The 27,030-nt window shown below is 35.0% G+C and overlaps 1 protein-coding gene and 3 long non-coding RNA genes across 7 annotated transcripts; 2 read left to right on the plus strand and 2 right to left on the minus strand.

Moving 5' to 3' along the window:
* LOC125386241 lies at positions 1 to 22,081 on the minus strand. 4 transcript variants are annotated; one of them, XR_007226214.1, is made up of 4 exons: positions 21,523 to 21,664; positions 21,228 to 21,450; positions 20,555 to 21,129; positions 1 to 3,986 (listed from the first exon to the last, which is right to left on the minus strand). It is a non-coding gene; the product is annotated as an uncharacterized LOC125386241 (long non-coding RNA). The 4 variants fall into 4 exon arrangements; XR_007226213.1 differs by lacking the exon at positions 1 to 3,986 and adding an exon at positions 11,396 to 20,211; XR_007226215.1 differs by lacking the exon at positions 1 to 3,986 and having other exon boundaries at positions 20,229 to 20,754; positions 20,854 to 21,129.
* LOC100649483 (signal recognition particle receptor subunit beta) lies at positions 21,949 to 24,134 on the plus strand. Its single transcript, XM_012319517.3, has 5 exons — positions 21,949 to 22,085; positions 22,484 to 22,631; positions 23,291 to 23,457; positions 23,547 to 23,686; positions 23,751 to 24,134. The coding sequence occupies exons 2-5, from the start codon at positions 22,538 to 22,540 to the stop codon at positions 24,082 to 24,084; spliced, it is 735 nt and encodes a 244-aa protein (XP_012174907.1). The 5' UTR covers positions 21,949 to 22,085; positions 22,484 to 22,537; the 3' UTR covers positions 24,085 to 24,134.
* LOC100651064 lies at positions 23,100 to 24,751 on the minus strand. The gene is made up of 3 exons (XR_132427.4): positions 24,606 to 24,751; positions 23,511 to 23,718; positions 23,100 to 23,419 (listed from the first exon to the last, which is right to left on the minus strand). It is a non-coding gene; the product is annotated as an uncharacterized LOC100651064 (long non-coding RNA).
* Positions 24,752 to 25,780: 1,029 nt separating this feature from the next.
* Positions 25,781 to 26,647, plus strand: LOC125386225. Its single transcript, XR_007226196.1, has 3 exons — positions 25,781 to 25,879; positions 25,981 to 26,141; positions 26,216 to 26,647. It is a non-coding gene; the product is annotated as an uncharacterized LOC125386225 (long non-coding RNA).
* The last annotated feature ends 383 nt before the right edge of the window (positions 26,648 to 27,030 follow it).

Genomic DNA, 27,030 nt, shown 5'->3' on the forward strand with positions numbered 1-27,030 from the left:
TGTATTTACCGCTTCGGTTATGTCCATAGCGTCTTCTGTTGTCTCCAGTATCGCGAACCTGTTGTGGGTGGTCACTTGGCTAGCTGGTGGGTTGGTTTGTCTCTTGCTCACATTAATCCTGATAGCTTCCAGCTTGCGTTTCTTTGTGTGCGGATCGTTTGCAAAGAGGGATGTTTTGCCCCTTTGCCACGGGGGAGGAAGAGCGGCGCTGTTGTAACTTAGCTCCGTAGAGCCCGTTTGAGATGATTGAGCCATCAGCGATCTAGTTAATTCAATATGAAATAACTAGTGGAGAGGCTGTGATTCGGGTCAGAGGTTAGTAGCGTTGGATTTTTCACTAGCACGTTTGCGAACACTTGGCTAGGTTTGTTAGATTCGCTTTCGACAGATTGGCGTCACGTGTTGTTTTGTGAACTTCACAGGGCACTGGACACACGTCTGCACGCTTCGGCACTCACCAGCAAACTCGTTGTAAGAGATGTGAAGTATTATCGTGGACGAAAGGCCTAAGAGATATGGAGTGAACCATAAACAATGTCGCGAGAGAGCCGAGGTGCTGACAAGCCCATCAATGTATCGTCGGTCCTTCAATTGAATAGTTTCGTAGAAAAGGCCTACGTGACCCTGGCCATTAGTGGTTACGAAACACGTGCGTGGTGGGGCTAAGACCAAGGGGCAAAGGGATTCTAAGGGAGAAAGACGAATCAACAGTCAGTGTCAATGGAGAAACCAGAGAGTGTGAATTGAGAAGCCAGGGAGTGAGAGTTGCATTGTCGAGAAAGTGTTGCTAGCGTTGTCGAGAGAGTGTGATTCGCGTGAAAGCGTTGGATCCATGGTGACGAGAGTTGCAAATTAACTATTTAATTGTCTAAATTATAGTACGTTATTGTGATTAGTTCATGTTAAACAACCATCGTTTTTTGTTTAATCAACATCTGTACAATCCATTCATTGTAAATAAATTAATCGTAGTAGTATGTTACTACAATAGGAAAAACATAACAATGAAATATTATAAAGTTAACATAATTATTTCCTTTTTTCATGCAATTTTTTAAAACATGTTAGACAGAGTGCCAACTGGCCCTTATGACGATTACAATATGTTGTTACTTTTTTGACTATTTTCGCAGCATACTCTCTAGCTTTTATTTTTAAAATGCGTTTATAGCATTGTTTACACCATCGTCGCGCTTTTCTTGCGGGCTCTTGGTACGACTGCAGAAAATATGAATGTTTTTTTGGCAGTACTTCATTTTCACTTGGCATTTTTTCTCTGTGGAGATTCACTGTACTTATAAGGTGATCAATAATTTCTTCGCGAAATTTTAAGACTTTAATAGTACCCGATTTTCTATGTACATACCACGCATTTACGAGGCAAGTCCCTCATATTAATTTTATTATAATTTTACTACCGCCCGGCAGTAAGGGGCAGAATTAGATTCGATAGAAGGTTAATAGGATAAAAATTTTAATGATTAACTTAAATAGGTGCAGACCTGCACAGGAGCTGATGTACCATTACGCCTGCGAAGCTAGAGTGGATGTGATTTTCATCTCGGAGTATATCAACGGATCATATCAACAGTAGACATACTGGTACAACAATGACAAGGGTGATGCGTCGTAGGTGACACTTTTTAAAGGGAAATAACCGGATGAAACTACCTTGATCGTGAAGGACGGAAATGTTGGAATTAGCGTGGACAAAGTGTTTCGCATTGGGGGGTGTTGTTCCCCCAATGTAAATATGGAAGAATTTTATAGCTATATACATGAATTGGAGTGCATGATCCGAATGACCAAGAGGAGTCACCTCGCAATGATGATCGCCGATGACTTTAACTCAAAGGCTACAGCATGGGGAGGCCTTAGAAATGACCGCACAGGAACCAGACCATACTTATGAACATACTTATGAAGAATGAGATTGTCTCCGGACGGACGGCCTCCATGGATGTGGATAAGGTCCGATCCATAGTATCGTATATTCCTGACTAGGCCAACGGAGAGTAGAGTCAGAGTAATAAAGTGAGAACAACGGAGAGGAAGGCGAACGCGACTATAGAATCTCGGAGGAGGATCTGCTGGACGCTTGTAACAGGATAAATCCACACAAGGCGGTTGGAGTGGACGGTATACTAGAAACAGCGATCAAGGCTCTAGTGGACAAAAGGACGGAGTAGGTGCTGAGAGTGTGAAACGCGGTAAACAACACGGGGAAGATACCGGTGAGTTGGAAGTTGACAAGGGTGGCACTGATACCAAAATCAGGAAGAGACCCTACACTAACATCGTCTTTCCGACCTATCAGCGTACTTCCAGAGCTTAGTAAAGTCTGGGAGCATACGTTTAAGAACCTACTCAAGAAAAGCTTAGGTTTAGATCCATTTCATGATCAAGTTAGCCCGCAAAGTCCGAATGGATGGCCTTCACGTGGACAAAGTGCAAGCCATTGTTCACGAACTCTTCTTAACGAGATCGAGGGATTTTATTTGCAGAATTGACGGGAGTATCAATATTGGTGAAGGCGAGGGCAACTGCTTAATAACTAAAGAAATGTTACTGAATGCCGGAGCTGGGATAAATCCTAATAGAGCGGTTAGCGTGGATGGCATACCAGGAACCGTGGTGAAGGAGCTAATTGAGAAGAGGACGTGCAAGATGTCGAGAGTGTCGAACGCGGTAAACATCAGTGGAAGGGTACCTGCGATATGGAAGGTGGCGAGGGTGGTACTTATCCCGAAACTGGGTAGGGACCCCGCCAGCGCTCAGTAAAGTCTAGGAACACACTTTCAAGAATTTGATCGAGGACAGGCTCGACCCCTTCCATATAAATCAGTTTGGATTTCGCAGGAGGAAGAGTACGGTGCACGCGCTGCGCCGGGTAGTTGAATTGGCGGACAGCTCCAGGAGGAGAAAACGGATATGTGTGCTCGAAGCGGTAGACATTAAGAACACGTTCAATTCTCTCAGCTTTGAGAATAAGATTCTGCTGAAGGCTGAGGCGAAAGGGATGCCCCGGAAACTTTTATGTCTCCTAGGCAGGTACCTAGAAGACAGGAAGATTGTAGTTCGCAACAGCGGAGGGACGGTGAAGAAGAACGTTTACGCGGATGTCCCACAGAGTCCCATATTATGAACTAGTACCATGAATAAGTCAAGATCTCTTTAAAATTTCCTCCAACTTTCTGCTGTGGAGGTTTGGTCGTGTTAAGTATCGACTAATAAGGAACGTCAAATAAAATCGTAGCCGTTCGTCAGGTATAATTAAAATAAATAAATAGACGTGTACAGAGACCTTGATACAATATAAATCTCGTTTTATCGTTCGTCGCGGAGATACTCGTTAATCTCGATATAGACCGTTCGGTAATTCGTAGCTAATCGACTTATACTCTATCGCTCGCGTCCGTATAATTATATTGGTTGGAGAGAGCCAGAAAATTTAAATTCGTCGTTGTTCGACGGTTGCGCGTAGCGGTGACATTGTTTTACCCGGAGTTTATTTGTTTTTACATTACTCATAATCTAACGGTCTTGACACTCCGAGACAAAACCACAACATGATTCGAAATGTCCTTTGACTCATGTGCCACTACACTGCTATACTCTCTTCTAAGAGGAGTGTTTGAGGTTTATTTATACCATCCATGGCAACTTCTATGACGAGTACACCCTCTTGTTCCTTAATGGTCACTATTCTTTCTGTCTTTCTTATTTTGAGATTTGGTTTGCTTTAATTCGGCTTTTCTTCGTTTTTTTCAGCAGCAATATTCATTTATTTATTTTTTCTTCCTTCTTATCCTTTTTATTTACTTTTTCTTTTTTATTATATTCTCTTTTCTCTTATATTACTACTATTTGTTTTCTTATAAGCACATGTTTATGGACATTTTCCTATAGATTCATTATGTTTTAATTGTTTTTCTTAAATACGTTTAATTTCTGTCATTCACCAACAGACTACAACCATACTGCATCTACGACAAAGGTATATTATAGTGTAGGAGGTGTAAAGACCTTTAAAGGTGTAGAATCACGTTAATAAAAAGTACATAAAAAGTTTCTAGAAGTGTCTGAATATTTTTGTGGCGTAAAAAGTTTCTAAGCATATTCGAATACTTTTGTGAGTCAATCTATGCACCAGATCATTCACCATTCCAAGATCTTTAATAATATTATCAAATGAAATTTTTTTCTTCATAAACTTTAAGACTTCTCTAAACTAAACCCTATTAAGAAACTTATTAATGAGTCAGAAAATTGGACAAGATATTAAAAATATTGAATCTCATTTGCAAACTTATTTCTAAAACTCGTGCATAACAAATAGAATGGAAAATCTTACAAAATTAGATGTACTAATGATGAAAGAGATATAGCGGCTCACGAAAGTATTCGAGTATCCTTTAAAAGAGACTAACTTCTTTAAAATAGAACCAAACGGCTTGAGTTTTTTTTATTTTTGAGAAGTTAGAAGGATTAGTTTACTGGATAACGTGTAAAAAATTTTGAGAAATTGTAATTGTTCATAATTGCAAAAAGATAGTAAAGGTAACTTTTTACAATGTTTTTATCTGATTTTGTAATAAAAATTTAAACAAATCAAGTAAAATTTCATGAAGTGTATTGTCATAAAGTTTCCGTGTATCAAGAAACGTGATGTACGAGAAAATGATATAATGTATGATAATTATTGTGTAGTACTAAAGATATATTTCTGATTCGATGTATATAACCATAGATTATTAAAAAAAGTAAAAGAAATTGAAAAAATAAAAAAGGAACCAATACCACACGGAGTTCTCAAGCACCGCTTAACTTTCGTGATCGGATGAGAATAAATGTTTTATATTATATATGTCAGAGATGAGAGGACATTGGGACCTTTCTTTTGGAATTTTTGGGAAGATCCCCAATACTTTACTCTAGACTATTTATTATAGCCGTACTTAAATGATAAGACTTAGAAATAGTTGTTATGATTCAATCCTATTATGTTTGCCCGAGATTTGTGACGGTGGGCTTGGGCTAGAGGTGACACAACTGGTCGCCGAACGTAGCCACAGTCACGGGATGAACGTTTTTACCTAACAGAGAAGTGCCAGTATTGTGGGACACACGTTGTATTAACAATCAAACCCCGGGCAGGAGCAATGTCAGCTCTACGCGGGTCTGCCTAGCAACGGCGGCTGGAATTTTGTTGATATCCCCGGGCAATATGCAACGATCAAACGCGATCGTAAGGAGAGGAAAACTCCCATCGGTCTTTTATTCTTGCTATTACCTTGGAGAGTTTGCACATCGTCTTTACGTGCATTATTATACCGAGCGTCACAGCAAACGTTACTTTGTGCTTCAAAATATATTCTACGTTTAACAAAGAGTTACCCCGTTGACCGTGGATTCGTTATTGAACCTAAGAACATTATCACTAACATCTCGAATGTTTAATCACCACGGTTATTTGTCAAACTTTGTAAAAATCAATATTTATATCAGTAAATATAATCTCTATTGTACAACAACGATGGCTAGTCCAAATGAAGATTCGTTACACGCCCATGAATTTAACGCTAACCCGACATATATATATCGAGTTCTCATTGGGGTTTGGGACGTGTAACGAATTCTCATTTGGAGTAGCCATTGTTGTTATACAATATAGATGATATTTACTGGTACAAATATGATTATTGCAGAATTTGACAAGTAACCGTGGCGATTAGATACTCGAGATGCTAATGACAATGATCTTAGGTTCAATAACGAATCCACGGTTAAGGGGATAGCAAATGCATTTTTCTTCCAAAGTCTAAGTTGAATTGAACTTACTGGTCCATAATTCAAGTGTAACTCAACTTACTTGTCCATAGTACAAGTAGAACTCAACTAACTCTTTGCTAAAACGTAGAGTATATTTTGAAACAATAAAAGGTACAAGAATGTTCACTAGGACGCTCGGTATTCACTGATCGTAAAGACGGTGTGTAACTCGCTGATGAGATCGCACGTGAATGAGAGTGATGAAACTCTCTTCTGCTTACGATCACGTTCGTTTATATTATATTAGTCGAGAGAGTATCGATAAAATTCCAATCGCCTTTGTTAGACGGTTCCACGTAGCGGCGACATTGTTTCTACCCGCAGTTTGATTATTAATATTCTTGTTAGGAACATGATACATTTACACTGTACATGTGAATGTGTGTGTAAGCATCAGAGGGCGTCCAGGCCTTAGTTGGGACAAAAGACAATAGTCAGTCGTTAGAAATATCTGGAAGAGTCGGTTGACAACAAGCGTGCGTGCGAGTAGGATTTCGAGGTCTTTAGAGTATAAGATATATGTATAACTGTTGTGTGCTAAATAAAGGGAATTATTTGTATTTCCGAATCCCTTCTATATCTTTACAATTCTATCTACCATTTCTTTTACAAAACGTCACGCAGGGTTGTTTACGTTTCCAATTATGTCTTCTTTTCTACAATTTGTAGAGAACCTTTATTTACTTTTTGGCGAGGTAAGCTGCCGCTCATATGTTATGTGTACGCTGCTGTTCAGGCTAACCTATTTACATTAGTGTAAGAAGGTTTGCTCGCGTACAAGGACATTTCGGCTAATTTTGAATTATCAATAACCGAAAAACAAAGCCGAAAACCAGGTTACGTCTGGTGACTCTTTACCTACACCAGGACATAAACTTCGGACAGGATGACAACCAGATGTCTTCACCTCTCTATGGCTCACCCTCAACAGTCCCAAGTACCCCCATAGGTCCCAGGCATTTTCGCTCTAATAGCCTTCGGACCAAACAGATATTCTTTCACCAAACGGTTTGTTAAGTCTATTGTCTTCCACGAGTTGACAACGGAAAGTTGCGTTTTGCCACGTACGAGGTATCCCACTAGCCACGTCATCTCTAGGGCAGTTAGCATCCTTCCTCACCCACCAACATAGCAAATAGCCAATTAACAACAAGGCTTATGTCCCTCACTTTCCTAACGAAACTACTCTTTAACGAATCAGATCCTCTCACATCCTTGGACCCACCACTTCCGAGTTTTCCTTCGCGACATCACCCCGATAGACAGCAACTCGCTCCTACGTTCTCGACCCTGCATCATCTGTCCTTTTACGTTACATACTCTGTTCGATTTTTACTGTAATCAATCGCTCGGAACTCAGTTATCTTGTATACCAGTTGTTGTAATAAACTAGACACTGTACTTGGTCAAATCTGTGTACCTCTCAATTAATCACTTCTATTATCATAATCGAAATAGGGGATCGATCATTTCGCGGCGTCGATTGAACAATCGTAAGGGGAATTTACGACTCTCGTTGATGCGCATCCTCGCGATCGCGTCTCTCCGCGCGTGATTGAACACCACGTAAAGCTGGAATCACCCCTTAAATTTTTTACACCTGCAGCCAAACACTCTGTATAGAAACAACAATGAAAGCGATATTTGTTTTAAAAAATCAAAACTTTAGAACTTATATTAATTTGTATTATTAATTTAATATTTAGAAAATATGATATATAAATGAGAAATCAATATTAAATTATTTTAAGAAATTTTAGCATCTGTAAACTTATTAACCCTTAGAGTGCTGTGGGCTCATATAGGCGTCTGGCGAAAGCTATCGGTGTGAACTAAGGACATATATATGCGTTTTCTGTAAGTGCCTGGCATGGACTAAGGACGCATGTATGCGTTTGTCAATTTTTCCGAACACCTACGCAGAAGTAATATTATTACGTTTGTGTGAGATAAATATAAATGCATTCCTTAGTAACGGCAGTAAACAAATGCCAATAATGCCTTGTTATAACAGTTGTCTACCTGTTTCGCGGACAGTCGCGTCTAATTATCAAGAAGAAAATGTGTTGTTTGTGTGGAAAATAAGGGAATGCAGAAAATGCAATGTCGGATTATGTATCGATAACTGTTTTGAAATTTTGCACACACAACTGAATTATTAACTTGTTATATTTACTAAATTTAGTTTTCTAGTTTATTGTTTTCTAGTTTATTACCCAAATACTAGTTAACTGTAAATTTCAATGTTTATAATAAATAATTAAACATAACTAAAAAATAACGCTCTTGAATCATTTAATCTCGTGCAAAAGAATTACTATAACTTATTACGATTTGCGCTTTGAATAGTCAATCAACAGAGTTCAGTCTAACGAAAAAGTATTCCGTCCACAGCGATCGTCAGCGCTAGACGCGCGCCGTCCGTACGGACCGCATAGGCCGCGAGTATTCAGCACTCAAAGGGTTAATAATATCTTCATAACAAAAAATTTTTAGAATATCCATGTAAAATCCCTAGAGTTCTTGTAGGATAGGGATTCTTTTTTTGTACGGGTAGCACGACAGGCTGTGTTTAACGGAGAGACCGATCTTCCTTTGTTGCACGGACGACCAGTGAAGTAGCGCGTGTTCCCCAGACGGACGGACAGAGAGTTACATTAGAGAGACAGACAAGGTTATAGAATAATTGTTTAAGATTGTAAAGACTGAAGATTTAAGATTTAAGACTGAAGAAGAAAGATCGGTAGCTCAGGACGTTGAAAATCGATTCTCGATTTTCAGGTAAACATTGCACCAAAGACTTATAATTTCCCGTTTAGATAATCATCGTTATTGATTGTTAGAGACGCATATTAATTGTTGTTCACTTTTGTATTTTATCCAATCATTTCATAATAAAAACCTCGATTTTCAGACTTCAGAATCGATCCCTGAATTACCCCATTATTGAACCTTATATCCATTTTTATATATTATTTCTATCTCTATGAAAAACATAATATATTTCATTACTTATATTGTGTTCTAAATTTTCGTGATTTCCATGTCATGAAATTGGTAGACACTATTTCAGCGTTTACAACTGATACACAGAGTTTGCGGGCTGTAAACAGTTATTTGTCACTAACAATACATTGCGTAACAAAAGACTATAAAATGTGACACTATATATTAAAGTTATGCCATTTAAAAGAATCACGTACTGCGGAAAATACTAGAAATACATTGTTATAATGTTTACGTACACAGAAGTAACATGAAATTTTACAAACCATTAATATTTATAATTGATAGCAGCCGACATATTGTAAAGGCAATCGAAAGCTGTACAGATAGGAAACTAATACCTTATTTCGCACATTGTTCTCAATTGACAAAAAAGATCAACGAGAAAATAATTTCCCGCGTACATGGTTGTAAACAAAAAATGCAGAAACATTGTTGTCTTTTTCTTAAGATCGACACCCCAAAAAGAAAGGTTTTATAAGGTACAGATACAAGTGCAGATAAATCCAAATGAGACCTCTTTAAAATTATTGCAAGATGGATACGTGATGAGATTCCATGTTCAATAGTTATGAAGACTATTTAATTTTATGTGCGAGCCTCGCGTTTTCACCAGACGATTGCAGATCCCTGCACACTCCCGAAACTTGGAAGCTAGGAAGCGCACACAGTCCTGTTCTCATGTGTACCTCATTTTTTTTTTTTTTTTTTTTTTAACTGATATATCTTCAATTATGATTACCTGACACGTAATTACAACGTAATTTTTTTTTTATTTAAAATTGCATTCAACTATCAGAGTTATTAACAAATTACAATGAAATTAATCATATTCTTAATCAAGGCCCATTTTGTACCTCGTCCGATAATTTTCATTTTTAATGTATTGAACATTTCAAAATTTATTGGCAATCATTTTTTACAAATTAACTGCTATTACCTAATTTTTTATTACACTGCTGTGAATACGTTGAATCTAAGAATAAGGAACAAGGAAGGCAATTGAGATACAATACGACATGTGATAGAATTCATATTTAAACAAACTGGTTTTAAAAAAAAAGTAGAAATTAATTTTAATCAAAATTGCTCGAGTTTTTTGATAATAAACTTGGCAATAGAAAATAAAATATAAGTCGCAGAGAGGAATATCTTTACGGAACATATAGAAGAAAAAATAAAGACATCTTTCGAAAATAATGTACCTAGAAGTAGAAAAACATTCTAACAGATTTCCTATATTATCAAAAATAGGTTACATGACTATACATGGCTATATGTGTCACACAACTACTAGCGAGAGACTGTTCTCCGCGATTAAAAATATTACTGTCTGAAAATGTAGAGAAATTGGCTTTTTTACATGAAAATTCAATATAAATCTTATCCTATATAATAAAACTATTGATAAAACTTATTATCTTCGATTTCGATTAGTAAAAAATAAGTAAAAATTTGAAGCGGTTCATTATCGATAATCGAATATTGTTTCTAAAAGAAATATAATTATATATGTCCGGTTGGCGTTAAAATTAGAGTTAGGGTTAAGGGCGTGAAACGAATCCCTATTGGCGCTAGACGTGATCATTATGCAATAGAGGAGATATTTACTAGTGCAAATATGACTATGATGGAATTGGACAAGTAATCGCGATAATTAGATACTCGAGAAGCTAATGACAATGATCCTAGGCTCAATAACGAATCCACGGTCAACGGGATGACGAACTCTACTCTTCTTTAGCGTCTAAGTTGTACTCAATGTTAATGCATGGGGCAATCACTACGTATCTGAGAGTTACTTGAATCGTCGTCGAGATCGTACCGTAGAGTAACTCTCCGTCTCGACGATGCCGTCGAGGAAAACTATAATGGGTGGGTCTAAGGACATGAGATCCTCGGATTCGTCAAAGAAAGCTTTCGTTTCAAAGGTGAGGGAAATTAGCGCTGTTGCTAATTGGTCGATCTCCATATCGGCGTTTTGAAAGAGATGCTGGCCGCCCTTGAGGGGAGGTTGTTGATGGGGGGCATCGTTCGTGGAAGATAGGTATCTCCTATCTTCCCGTAGTTGCAACAAAGACTGCTTGTCTATATGAAGGACTCTGCTTGACTAAATCTTAAGATTTATTGCGATTCCTCACGTTAGCTAAACATATACTACGGAGGTATGTTGACATCTGGAGATCATCTTACCCGGAGGATAGAATCTGCGTGTGACGAGCCACGGGACAGAAACCATTGAAATATTTACTGCCGCGTGTCGCTACGACTATTTCTTTTAAGGAGAAGTATAGAGTTACTCTGTGCCTTTGTTAGATAAAACGTTCATCCCTTTGACCGCGGCTACGTTCGGCGACTGATTGTCGCCTCGAGCCCAAGCTCGCGATCATAAATCTCGAACAATCGGAGCGGCATTTGTTTAATCTAAGTTACAACGTTACGGTATTCCCGCGAATCCAAGGAGGGGTTCCGGTGTTCTTTCATCTCCGACATATATATTAAGGATTTTGGTCTGTAGGGCTGTATTGTGGATTAAATAAAAAGAAACAGACTTTACTTAAACGAAAAGAAGGAAAATAACTTGATATACTACAAACACTAGTTGTACACGTTAACACACATTAATGCAATATTCGCAGCTAGCTGGTGAAAGTTTCGAATTACAATTATTATTCGCCGCTTACGTTCACGTTTCATGCGCATGAAATCTATCGATCTTCACAATGTCGGCTTACACAACAAGATCGTTTTTTTATTTTTGAATATCTCATGACATGTATATTATTTCCCTTCAACTCTATTTGCTGACAGATTATTTCTATACTTACTTGTAAATAACTCGTAATAGTTCACGATATTTCAAATAATATTTCGAACGAACGTTTGTTCGTTACTTGTTGCTGTGACATTGGCCATACCTTAATTTACGTCAGAGATAAGACTTCTTCCCCTACCTTTGCACTCTTTTGCACACGGCACCACCTTCTTATCATCATAACCTACATCAAGCCCTTCAACATCCCCAAACCAAAACACATATAAGCCGAGATTCCAGCAGGCTCAGACAGTTCTTGTTCAGTCTTTCTCTGATTCGTTATATTATACTACCTCTGTAAGACTATTGTAATCATTGAATTTATAATAAAGTTTGATAAAAGAAAGTTAAGAGTCTGGCTATGGCTCAACCTTCTTTTTTATAATCTAAGTCACAAGTTTACGTAAGATTTTGGCGATCCTGTCAGGATTGTGAAACATCGCTTCGTTTGGAAAACAAGGACATCCATACCTATGGGAAGGACTAACGTGGACTACGGTCATCCTAAATGACAAATTCACAATCTACGAACCCAGAAGACCTTTGGAACTACGGAAGTGTAGCGCCCAAATCTACCTCATTGACGTCGCCCAAAAGCAGACATCTGCCTACACGCCAAAACTTACGCAAAAATCAAAGAACGATTTAAAATCCCACATTTGTTCTCAAAAGTAGAGGAATTTATAAAAAATTGTGTAGCATGTCAAAAACAGAAACTTGTCAGAATCCGCGCGAAAGAAATTCCCGTAATACCTTAAACCCTCACTGAACCAAACGAAAAAGTAGCAATGGACATAATTGGTCTCACGTAGAAAATTAAACGAGGAAATCAACGTATACTCTCTATTCATGATGATTTGACCAACTACCTGATATTAACACCTTTCAAGACACAAGGAACCGAATCCATAATAGATGCCTTATTGAATCATTACATCTACATCTTCGCAGCACCTAAAAACTATGTTGAGAAACGTTGAGTTGGTATGACCGCTAGTTCCTATAAGCTAGGTTGGTACGACTTCTAACGACGCTCTTTTGTCTTAGAAGTGTGTTACGCCACGAGGCTTGCCACAGGCTGTATTTTCTAACTAGCTAGTATACCAAAGGACAGGACAATCTTTGAAGGTGTTTTGTGATTCAAATTTTGCAGGCTGTGCAATAGATAGGAAATCTAGAAGCGGGTATGTCTTCATACTCGCTGGTGGAGCAATATCTTGGTTGTCGAAGAAACAGCCAATTATATCTCAATCGACATGCGAAGCGGAGTTCGTAGCGATGCAAGAAGCAGCTAGAGAGACCGTGTGGATGTCTTTATTGTTAAGGGAGTTAGGTCAATCGTCATATTGTCCTGGTCCATGCAAAATCTTCTATGACAACATTGGAGCTATTTCATGGTCCAAGAATGAAGTAGTTGCTGAAAGTTCTAAGCATATCCAAGTGCATTATTTTTATGTTAAGAACTGCGTGTCGAAAGGGATATTAGATTATGTCTATATATCTAGTTCTGAGAATGTTGCCGACATTCTCACCAAAGGATTAAATAGAGTTAAGACTCAATATTTTACCAAAGCTATGGGACTTGTAGAAACTAGCGATCAAAGGGGAGTGTTGAGAAACATTGAGTTGGTATGACCGCTAATTCCTATAAGCTAAGTTGGTACGACTTCTAATGACGCTCTTTTGTCTTAGAAGTCGACCATGTGTTAATTGCTTAGGCGTATCCGGTGTGATCAGACGTTTTGTACAAGGAGTAGAAATAAAAGCTGTGATAATCAATCCGTGTGAATCAGTTTGAATATCAACCCCAACTTATATATAATAACAAACTATACTAACAGACTAAGAACAGAACTCATGATAATAACAACCAACTTTCACCCACAATCTAACGGATCCCTAGAAAGAACACATGCAACGGTAAAAAACATAATACGAACAAGTCTAAACGACTCAGACAAAGAATGGGACGAAGTATTAAACTTCATATGCTTGGGATATAACACAGCAATACACGACGCAATCGGTTTTTCACCTTTTGAACTAACTTTTGGACAAAAAGCTAACCTCCCATCCTCAATATCCAGAACCTCCAACTACACGTATGAAGAAATGTTGGCACTATGGCATAAACAATTGGACAAATACAAAACACTAGACAAACACTTGAACAAAGTAGAAAACGCTACAAAGAAGAGACCAACAAAGAAAAATCATTAAAACACAAACGGTATTTAAAGAAGGAAACGCAGTTCTTGTACATAATAATCACAAAGCAGATAAATTGGACGATGAATGGTTAAGTCCTTACCACATCGAAAAAGCTATGACTCCTTATTACGAGATTTTAATCAGTAACCAAATTAAGAAGGTGTGGCGGCACTCGAGCACGGAACTTTCCAACGGCTTCGCGACACAAAGCGCTATATCTACAAAGCGTAAGGCCGACGTGCCTAATGTGCCATTGACATCGGTTCTTCCGCCGAATGTTCGGAAGAATGCATGCGCGTCAACCGCCGCGGTACATCTAATAAACGCATGTGTAGTAGGGATATCGAAGGGCAACTAAGGAAAGAATTCGTTTGGTTTCCAACAAAAGAGTCATTCTGCCTCAAGCCGCGAAGTGGGAAAGGTTCAGCATCATAGCGAAGCAAACACAAGCCGAGATACGCGATTGTAAACTCTCGATGGTTAATCATGAGTGTGAATCGTATAAATTGTTGACCTGTTGATTGTTAATAGTAATAAACTTTTTGTTGAACATCTGAGTATTCTTTCCGCACCTATCACGACATTCCACCTCAAAGGTATATGGTAACAGAATTAAATCATACTTTTCAGGACGCTCATCTCATGCACAGCCCTCGTGCTCGGATTGGAATTAATGCCAATCGAAAATAACGCAATTTTCCACGAGAAAATATCTAAAGCCTATTTGAATAATGAAAAAGTTAACGTATACATAGGAATAGATTTAAGCGATATATTTAACAAAAACATTGTACCACCTCATGTCAAGTAAAACCAGAGATACTTTCCTTAACCAACAAGTTTAATAACGTCAAAACGCCAGAAACACATTTAGGATTACTAACTCATTCTAGAGTTAAAAGAGAATTGATAGACGCTATAGGTTCAATCAGCAAAACACTTTTCGGAACCTTAGATTCTGACGATTTACAATTGATAAACCAGAATATCAACAAACTATTTAGCGAAGGAAACAAATTAAATAACATTGTAGCTAACCAAACCGCTCTAATTGAGAAAATCCTAAACACCGACAGCCTAAAACAATTAGAAAAAGTAAACGCGGACATACAAAATGAAATAAATCAAGTAAACAAGCGAGAACTTTTAGTAGTCAAGATTATTTCTATAGAAAGCGCTTTATCAGATCTACACTTTCAACTCAATGAAATATTCAATTTAATTTTACTAGGAAAACAAGGAATTATTAGCCCCTAGATCATAAATCATCACATTTTCTTAGAACAATACGCTAAAGCTTTAGGAAATCACATCATAAATAAAGGATTTTCACCAGAAGAAAATAATTTCCAAAACATTTTAGACGTCTCTACACTCACACTGTTTGTCCAAAGAAAAAAGATCTTCTTTAAAATTTCAATTCCAACAATAATTGACTCAGAATGGGATATAGAACAGGTATACTCCATACCGACTCAAAAGAATGGAGCATTTCTCGCCCCATTAGTTGAACATCCGATATTTTTCACCTCAAGATTAATTTATATGAATGTAGACCAGATGTATTTGGACAAGCAATGTCGAATCAAACACGAATTGTACATTTAAAATTGTACAAATAAACTCAACCCATACATGATATACGTTCAAAACACAATTGCACATCCGAAATAATTAGTGTAGACAATACCATAAGATTTTGTAAATTCACAATCTATAAGATCGTAGAAATAACTTTTGTACCACTCAAAAACGAAAATCACTACATAGCTATACCAGAAAAACCAATAGAACTCAATATATCCTATGAAGAAGGACATCAAATTGTCAAACTGAAGCAACCCTCTCTGTTGAAAACTAAAATAACTATAGATATATTGTATGGAGGCAACCATATGAGAATCAGTGGCAATCCCAAAAGCATTTCTTACGATGTTAAGATCAAAACCATAAATATAACTAATAACGTAGATTTATTCTCAATGCTTGATACCTTAGAAAAGACTCCTAAAGTAATGAGCAACCTAAACGGTTATACTGATACCTTGAATCAAATAGAAGATAGAGCCAATCAATAAACTTTTTCACACAGAATGACACAAATTAAAACTTGGGGTCTCACAATGTTGGAAATAATAGGATATATATCCATTAGACTCATATGCTTATATCTGCTTAGTAACATAGGACTGCCAACCCTATGTATTCACATATTTTGCTACAAAATTAAGAAAGCACCATTAGTAACACACCTAACGTTAATACTGCAACACCTTCCGCCTCCATAAACATTTACACACCGATGTTACCTGTACAACCTGAAACAGAAAGAGAATCAAGAGTAAGTTTTGAATTATCAACACCGCTCAAGGCCAAATTTCATCCATCGATTCTGAAGAAATGCAAGAACTTAGAGGATTAAATTCACTCTACGAAGAGGGGAGTGTAACACGTAAATCTACCTCAGTGACATCACCCAAAAGCCAGACATCTACCGACCTCCGGATATGTCGATAACACTTAGTCATGCGATAACGATAAGAATAAACAATAACCGAACTCTCACCCATAAGATATGTGAACCATAATGAAGATATAAAAACCCCAGTCCTTTAGTCAGTAAGTCAGTCTATATTCTACAATTGAATTGTAATATTGTCGTATTAATAAAGCATACGAATGGGCTATTGCTCATTCGCCTTTTTTTTATGACATCTCGTCATTTATTACGTGACACTAGTTGGTGTCGTCCGGTGGTATTTGCTGTCGAGTGCCGCCACAAATAGTTATAGATTTTAGAAAACTTAACGAACTGACAGACCAAGACGCCTACCTTTTATCTGACATAGAAGACATACTGAGCCAATTAGGAAATGCGAAATTCTTTTCCGCGTTAGACCTATTCTCAGGATTTCATCAAATACCTATGAATTCAAAGAAATACACTGCGTTTTCAACACCTCAGGGACACTTTCATTATAGCAGAATGCCATTTGGACTAAAGAACGCACCCGCGACTTTCCAACGCATGATGGACACAGCTTTAAGAGGTTTAATCAACAAACTGTTTAATCAACAAACACTGTTTTGCTTACTTAGACGACATAATAATATTCGAGGATATAATTCAGTAACATAATCAAAATTTAGCAATAGTTTTGCAAAGACTTAGAGAATTAGGACTCAAGATACAGCCAGAAAAATGTGAATTCCTCAAACCAAAGCTTGAATATTTAGGGCATTTAGTAACGGCCAAAGGAGTTAAACCAACCCCAAAGAAAATCAAAACAGTGAAAGATTTTAGGACGCCTAGGAACCCAACCGAGGTCAAATCATTTTTAGGACTGACAGGATATTATAGAAAATTTATACGTAACTTTTCAAAGATAGCCAAACCATTGAACGACTTAATTAAGAAAGATATTGGCTTTCACTGGACAAACAAACAAGACAATTTTGAAACGTTGAAACAAAAATTATGTGAAGCACCGATCTTGACTTATCCAGATTTTACAAAGATCTTTACAAAGATCAAGTAACGAAGGACTAGGAGCAGTTCTTTCACAAGACGGACATCCATGTTGTTTTATTTCCAGAACACTGAATCCATCGGAAAAGAATTATATGACGACTGAGAAAGAACTATTAGCGATAGTTTGGGCATTGAAACGATTACGACAATACTTGTTAGGACGAAAATTTATTATTAGAACAGATCATCAAGCTTTGAAATGGTTAAATAATTACAAAGGCCCATCATTTAGATTAATGCGATGGAGACTAAAGTTAGAAGAATATGAATACAGAATCGAATATGTTAAAGGCAAAGACAATCCAGTTGCAGATAGCTTATCTCGAATTCACACGATTCAAAAAGTAGGAACCCCAGAAAGAACAGTAGTCTTAGATTTCTTACAACATTTTACGGAATGGAAAGAGAAATCAGAAATCCCAAAACGATTAGAAATAAAACTTAACGATCAATCTTTCTATCAACTAACTAAAACAGAATTAGGAGAGTTTGACGAGACAATATGGTTACAAAAAATTAATAACATATTACGGAATAACAAGAAAGTAGGTATAGGAGACACCACGTTTACAGAATTAGAAAAGAATCAAATCAAGTTTATACTTCTATTCTTTAACGATACCTGACACCCTGTCACTTTTGCATGGGACCCAATCCAAGAATTAAAAGAGGAAGAAATAGAAAAAATAATTTAGGAAAATCATAATGGTACGATAGGACATTTAGGAATCCAAAAGACATACCTAAGAATCAAAGAACAATATAAAATCCCAAATTTAATGAGTAAAATCGAAGATTTTATTAAAAATTGTGACGTTTTAAAGAAGAACCAGTAATTTTAGACACACCTTTAAATCCCAACAACAAAATAGTCATGGACATTATAGAACCAATGACAAAGACTAAGCGAGGAAACCAATTTATTCTATCAATTCACGACGAGCTGACGAAAACACTAATTTACGCTAAGTTTGACGAAGGAATTAACGTTTTACAATTAGATGGCAGTGGGATATTTCATGAAAAGATTAAGCAAGCATACTTATATTTCGACGAAATTTATATGTATATAAAGGCAGATATATCTCATCATTTATAAACGATGTATACGAAAAACTGAATCATAAGAAAGCGAATGTCATGTTCATCGAGAAAGTATGTAAAACCAAATGCGAACTTCATAACGAAATAATATCTCTAAACCAACACATAGAAAAATTAGAAACTTTAGCATACCAATTACGACTTTTAACACACAATTACACACTAACTTACACACTAATCTATATCGAAAAGTCTATTCGTTACTCTTGACACCGATGACTTAGACCTAATAAATACTAACATTGACAAATTATTTCAAGAAGGGAACGAATTAAAAACTATAGTTACAATCGAACCGCGTTCATACGTAAAATCATAAAATCTCACAATATAAAACAAATGGACGAAATGAGAGTTAAATTTGACGAATAATACAATACAATACATCGTTAATAATACAAGAGAGAGACTAATAACAGATTTAATAATTCAAGCAGAAAGTGCAATTTCCAATTTGATGAAATCTTTAATGTCATAAGCATGGGAAAAGTACGAATCCTTAGCCCTCAGATTATTGATCATGTACCATTTATCGAAAATTATAAGAAAGCATTAGGACATCATCTTTATAACAGAACATTAGAACCAAAATACGAAAATTATCAATTCATTCTAGATATATCAAGACTAACGATATTCACTGTCGAAGCTAAAGTTTATTTTAAAATAACCGTACCTTTGCAAACAGATTCGGCATGGAATATAGTGCGAGTATACCTTATACCGACTAAAAGAGGCCATGCATTTCTGGCACCCGTAATTGAACATCCAATATTCTTAACGCATCAATTTGCATATATGAATGTTGACAATGAATACCTTGATAAAAATTGTAACCACGAAAATAGGAATCACAATGTGCAAACAAACACAAGCCATACACGATAAGAAATCCATTTACGATTGTGCGTCAGAAATCATTATCTTTAGCAGAAAGATAGATATTTGTAAATTTGCTGTTTACAAAATCGAAGACATAACTTTTATTCCACTAACAGCCGGGCACCAATACATAGTCATACCACAAAAAGAAATTGAAATTCACATACTTTGCGATGCCAGTTAAAAACAAATTAAGATAGGCAGACCCTCTATAACTCAATCTCCAGATGAACAATGTAATTTAATATTTAACGATAGTATAATGAAAATAAGACAATCTAAAGACAACGTAACGTTTGAGTATAAGCTTAAAACGATTCCTTTTGAAAACGATACTAGAATAAACTACTCGTTAGACAAGATTGAGAGAACGCCTAGAATCTTTAGTCATATTCCAGAATATCAAAACAATTTGGACCAAATATCTGATCAAATCAATCAATTAATATATTCTCTCTGAATACAATCAATTAAATCATGGGGATTTTCATTTTTGCAAATAGCAGATTGCACTGCCTTAAGATTAACAGGAATTTACCTTCTTAACAAAATAGGAATATTCGACTTATTGAAGAAATGTTTACCAACGAAACTATGTATCCACCTACTATGCTGTAAAACCAACATTTAAAACATTGTGACAAACCCTACACCCCTAAATATTTATACAGAAATACCACAGATACCACAGGTATCAACAAAGCTCAAAAGCATATGATACCACGACGAAGAAGAACAAATAGAGATTAAGCTAGCCAGAGTCCAATTCCACCGCTCCATACTGAAGAAACCCTAAGATTTTGGAGGAACAAAATCGCATTCTTGTTATCTGGAAGTGAAAGAAAAAATTTTCTTTTTATTGCGAATTTAAAAATATCTATGTATGCGTTTTTATATTAGCACTAATATGGAGATGCTACTACTTAATTGAAATACTACAAAATTAGGTTGAAATATAGTTTTTGATGCGTAGAATCCAAAAATGCAAGTTTGAGGTTACAAAATTTACTGGTTCAGATGTTATGACTATGAAAGGTTGAGCGTTTTTAGAGTATTTTACACATTACTCTGACGCCATATTGACTTCTATTCATTCTTCATCCAAAGAGTGGACTGCATAGATGATATCTGATTGATCTTTACAAATGAGAAATTGCATGCTCTATACTTACTGTCTTCAGATCACTTCTATCAAGGATGCCATCAAGTCGATGTTGTTATGACGACAAAACCGTCACTACAAAAATTGGCACAAGTGATCTGCAAATTCATGTAAGTGACCTCTTCATCTCATCCAATCCTTAGCTGGCCACCAATTGAATTCTATTTCTTTTTTTCTTTTTTTTTTTTTTTGTATACATATCATCAAGAGCTATAGTTGAATTGACCAAAAATTAGTTTGTACTAAAATAACCAGCCACTTCATGACGGCTGAGAAGTAAATACTAACCCAAATTAAATCCTAGCTTACCTACAAAATCCATGTTATGATTGACTATTCTAAGTAGATATTCCTCTGCAATTAGCATGGCATAACTTTTGAAACACTAGATATAGATTTCACTATCAACGACAACATTTCCTTTTATTGCTAAAACTAATGTTTTCACCCTAGTATTTAACACTAATACCATCTGTATTTTTTTTCTTTGGGGAGAGGTGGGGTATTTACCAGATCCAAAATTCAATGACTTACAACTCTGCTGCCACGATTATATTTTTGTTTGTCCAATTTGGCTTGGTCGATCTATATATAATATGAAAATGGAAGCAGTATTCAAATGGAAATAGTACAAAGAAATAAGTAATAGAAAAATTGAAATATCGAACTGTTACATAAAGTACCTGAGCAATGGTTGAAGATCCAGCTCCCAAAATCCTCTTGTAATTTCGGTTTCCCCACATTATATTTAAAAAATGTCCCACTATCATCTCTTGGCCATAATAGAACCACACAGCAATCGTTGCCAATGATAGTAGTACCACAAAGTCATTGCCTTATGTGAAATCGCTCAGTTCATGAACGGTATCCGTGCATGAGAAGTCTCGAGCAGAACTGTATATCAATCTGAAAATTTGAATAATTTTTAAAATAACTTAGATAATATATTAAAATTACGAAGATAAGTTTAAAACTTACATGACCGCTTTGTTAAAAGGCAAGGGAATTTCCTCAAAAAATTAATCGTGGTTACATATTATATGGTCTGCTTTTTTGATGGCAAGAGGATATCAAAATCAACCAAACCTGTGCTTTGCCTCGTCACATAACGTAATCGGTTTCAGATGATAACGACAGTATTTATCAGCGTGTAAGAGCCCATACTCACGAGTCCAAGCAATAGCTGCTTTTTTTGAAGCAGGTTGAATTCCATCTCGTAGATTCGATTTTTTGAAAGTAACACAGTAATATAACAAAACAAGTAATGAATGAAAGAGAAAAGAGACAAAAAATAAAAAACTACAATAAAGCGATCAAAGGAGAAAATGAAACAAAAACATGCGTAACAGTCGAAAGAGTACAAACGAATACTTCGGATGCTTTGGAAAATCTATTACCTGCAGACCTTGAGTCATGTTAGGGAGGAAAACCAAGCGTGTATATAACACACTTGACTTAATTCGCCAATATGGCCGTCACTCATTTGCAGCCAGTGACTCCATGGGTTCCATACATTGGAAGAAGAGAGGGAGTCCACTAAGGTAAAATTCAACCCAAAACTATATTACATTCAAGTCTCAAATCCATCAATTTTTTCTGAATGTTGAAATAAGCGTATTTTTAGAGGAAAGGCAATCTTTCCCTTGTCTCCATTCGAATCCTTATTGCTTTTTATATGTTCATTTAAAAACTTGAACCAAAACTTCCAAGACCTATTATCTTTTTACGAATCATAAATACTCATGGATATAGAAATGTGTCTATATAAATACCACAGTTGACTACAGTAATTTAAATAGATATCTTAGTACAATAGGTGGCGCTTCTTTAAGTTTAACCATTTTTAACATAGCTTGTACTTTCTTTCTACCTACGTGTTATATGTATATACAATATGAAATGATAATATAGCACATACAATACTAATATATTTTACGAGGATTGGTGTATTCACGAGGTGATTTATGGTAAACATAGAAAAAAATCTTTTGCAATGGAAAAGCATATAAAACTTTTGACAAATCACAATGTGGATTCTCAGTTCCTGGCTGTGTTAGCTGCAATAATTGCAATTATTGTAACTATAGGTAATTATATATAATACTCATAGGTTATGAATTCCTTATGTTTTGTATCCAACATCTGTGATTGTGCATTAAAAGTTAAATAAAACATTTTAATTGATTCATAATCTGCATGAGAAATAGGTTTTCTGATTTTATTATCACATTATTCAAAATAACATCACAGTTTTCTTTTTTTGTAGCAAGTAAAACGAAAAATATATCTGTTTAAATGCTTTTGATAAATTATATTCCTAAATTATATATACAACTTGAAATTCACAAATATAGAGTAACAGAGCATATCCCTCTTTAAATTTGCACCTGTATTCTTAAATAGTTTTTGTTATATTTTAATGATGTCCATGAATAACATGAACAGTCTCGTAGTTTCATTTCTAACATTCTACAGACATCACATTCATTTGTTTAAAAAAGATGTATATCATTATAACCACAGTAATTAATGAACATTATAGATATAGCTGCAAGTAATGAAACAAACATACCATTGTAATTGTATACATAATATAAAAATAAATACATTTTTGTATAAATATTTGCTTAGGCATTTATCCTAAAATTCATAAGCCTACGTCTGTAGAACCATTTGTTTGGTATTGACAGCTCAATCTTAAACATTACTACTACTTATATAAATTTCTATTCTATTCCTTGCTTAGTGTTATTTGCCATATGGCACAGGACAAGATCTATAGGAAACAGTATATTATTAACTGGTCTTAGTGATGCTGGTAAAACACTGATATATGCACGTTTACTTTGTTCTAAATTTGTTAAGACACACACATCTGTAAAAGAAAATACAGGAGACATCATAATCAATAATGTAAGTTTTTACATATATTTTCACTGTTTCTTGAAGCATAAATTTTGACATACCAGAAACATAGGCCTCTAAAGTATTAATTTATTTAGCGTTCCTTAAAGATTGTTGATATACCTGGACATGAACGTTTGCGTTATAAATTTTTTGATCAATTCAAGTTATCTGCAAAGGGTCTTGTTTATGTGATCGATTCTGTGACTTTCCAAAAAGATATCCGAGATGTAGCGGAGTAAGTACACACAAGTAGTAAGTTATCACATCCTGCAATGAGAATAATAATTACTGAATTTCAGATTTTTATATAACTTACTCTGTGATCCCTCTGTACATAAGAAATCTATACTTGTATTATGCAATAAACAAGATCAGACTATGGCAAAAGGTGCAGCTGTTATAAAGACTCTATTAGAGAGAGAAATGAATTTGCTACGTATGACAAAAACAAGTCAGTTAGAAACTACAGATGCATCAGCAACAAATGTTTTCCTTGGCAAGCAAGGAAAAGATTTTGACTTCTCCCATTTAGATACAAACATTGAGTTTGCTGAATGTAGTGCATATAATAAAGATTCTGAAACTTCTGCGGGTATTGAGCAATTAAACAATTGGCTAAAGAAAATTGTATAAAAATATCCTTTCACTTATTGAAATAAATTATTTGTTTTTAACTTTTTAAACTATTTTATTATTTTTATGCTATAAACTGTACTCATATTGAAAGAAAAAGGGAAATAAAATTAACTTTCACATGTCAATATTCAACACTCCTAACCTAATTTTGTCATAACAAAAACTTGTGTATCTTAAAATATCTTTCTATCACTTTCCAATTCGAATATAATTTGAAAATCTATATCTTAACAGAAACCTTTCATTAGTTTAACAACTATTGTTTATACACAAATGTGAGAATACAATTTAATTCATACTATTTATACAAAGTAATAGTTTTACATAAAATTAATCTTGTATATAATTAGATTCTGTAGTTTCCACATAATATAATTAAACATAATTAAAGTAAAATCTTATAATTTTGTTCTAACCTAACGATGTTATCTACTACTTGACAGAAACGGTTAATACGTATTAATATATATTTCTCAACTATATAACAGTTTATAAAATTTAAACAATTTCGCCCTTACGTCAAACATCAAGCACATACGATTTATATATATAAATATCACATCAGAAACATTCTTCCAACTACAGATAACCAGATAACCGATGCAACTGCATAAAAACCAGCACTGCTTAATATGAAAAGCAAATGGCGTTTTATTTAAATATTTTTAAAATACTTTTTTTGTTAAACAAAAAGGTAATATGTCGTAAGTATATCATCTTTGTGCCAAAGATAAAATAAACAATTCTTTACGCGTATAATTATTTTTAAAAAATATTTTTTTATGTTTAAATTGTGTTTCTTGTATATATGTATTATATCATATATAACGTAACAAATTCTTGTGCTTTCTGATACGTATGTATGTATATAAACCATATTATTTTTCAATAGCTAACGTCATTTAGTTAATTGTTTGTATCATCTCTGTACTAAATAATATTTTCCTTTATACTATTTTTTTTATAATGTATTTGTATATTAATGGGATGGTTATATTTAACTTATATCAATATAGTGTGGAGTTACATCAATATAATGTGGATTGTTGAGAGGGATAATAAGTTTTGATTGTAGAAGACAGTAATTTTTGAGAAAAAATGAAATTTATTGAAAACATAGGTATCTTATATTTTTTTTACCATAAATATCACAAAACAACAATAATTTCCAAAACTAAGTTGATTAATCTCAGTCTTGAAATAAAATACCCGCAACATACCTATATGTAATAAATAATGTAGTAATGCAGTAATTACAATAGAGGATAAATAATGTAATTACGCAATTGAAAGTTCATATTTTAAGATTGTTTACACATATAACGTTACTATAGCGTAACAAATATTTTTTAAATCAAAATTGCGAAGTATATAAATGGAAAAGCTGTATTGATGATTAAGCATATTATATTCGAAAATGTAACAAACAACTGACCTAATATGAATTAAAAATTCTATGTCTAAAACTATTAGATTTATAAGTAAACAGTAAGTAAATTTCTGGTAAAACTTACTAAATAATAAACCAGCACAAAATCTTTATATATAGCTCGGTCGATAATTACAAGTCACGGAGAACAGTCAATCGGTAATTGTTGGGTGGTGGGTTTAGCCATGTTTTGTTGTGTTATGTTCGATAATATAAGAAATCTCTTACAATATTTTTGCCATCAATTCGTAATATTGTTACTTCCAGGTATATTATTTTCTACGAAATATGTCGTTACTTCTTCAATTTTATCATTAAGAAGTTTAAACAGATTTGATTTTAGTTCTCCTATGAAGTAAAATGGTAATTATTTACAAAGCGATCGATCTCATGCGCGTTAGCTAAATATTATAATATATTAAAGAGCGTGAGAATCGCTTTCATTTTTTGACTTAACCTCCTAGGTACGGCTGAATTTTGTGAGGGGCTGTTTCTCTCTACGGCAGAGTTTGACGCGAATTACGCGTAATCGATACAGCACTGCAATGTGTGACGGATAATGCTGTTCTCTACGCAAGCGCATTGGAACGAAGTTTTTGATAACTAAATTATAATTTTTTTAAAAGTATGATACATATACTTTAACTCTATTAATTTACTTTAATAATTAATACTACAATTGAGTGTGATATATTTTAGAGCACAGTACGTCAGATAGACCCACGTCACAATTTTCACACTCATAGCGCGATAGTATCTGTCAAATTGCTCTTAATTTTCTGTTTTGAAGCGACATTTTGAGGTTGAAGATTCTAAAAAATTATAAGGATACAGATCGGCATGTTAAAAAGAGCATCTAATAATGGTATATTTATTTTAATGAAAAGCAATAATTGATACCTGACACTGGCGTAACAAAAAAAGAGACTATATATTCTATCTGTATATTGTTAACACTGTTATAAAATGTTGTGAGGGCAAAAAAAGTGTGAAGCAAAACAAATGAAAAAGATCTAACGGTTCAAAAGGTAAGCGAATGAGTCAGTAGAGTGAGCCACTATAGTGGCGCGTCATAATATTTCTTTTTTCTTTTTTTATTTATTTATTTATTAGAATATTTACAATCAATTCTCGTTGAGAATTTTCAGTAACTTCATTTGGCGTGATACAATGACATGGTTTATAATAGTTTTATATTGTTGGTTCTAGTAGGATCTAAGAATTTAATCTAAAGGGTATTTTCTTTTTAGTCTGCGGATCTGGTCTATCGTGTCAAATAGTTGGGTGACTAATGGGTTGTGGTGGTTGTTGACTCTTGCGTTATATCTGTTTCTGGATTTGTATATTTCACCTTTGACTGTAGGTATCTTGAGGTCGCGGTGGATTGGTTCATTGGTAACATACCAGGGTGCGTTTATCAGGGATATTAGCGTTTTCGATTGGAAGCGTTGGAGTATTTCAATGTTGGAGTTACTTGCTGTTCCCCATAGTTGGATTCCGTAGGGCATCATAAT

This window comes from Bombus terrestris, chromosome 13, assembly GCF_910591885.1.
Source record: "Bombus terrestris chromosome 13, iyBomTerr1.2, whole genome shotgun sequence".
Lineage (NCBI taxonomy): Eukaryota > Metazoa > Arthropoda > Insecta > Hymenoptera > Apidae > Bombus > Bombus terrestris.

Excerpts from the sequence above, each read along its gene's own strand:
- LOC100649483 (XM_012319517.3), top strand. The coding sequence starts at position 22,538 with ATGGAAAAGCATATAAAACTTTTGACAAATCACAATGTGGATTCTCAG. Across the intron at positions 23,458-23,546 it reads GAGACATCATAATCAATAAT|CGTTCCTTAAAGATTGTTGA; the intron begins GTAAGTTTTTAC and ends TAATTTATTTAG. Across the intron at positions 23,687-23,750 it reads GATATCCGAGATGTAGCGGA|ATTTTTATATAACTTACTCT; the intron begins GTAAGTACACAC and ends ACTGAATTTCAG.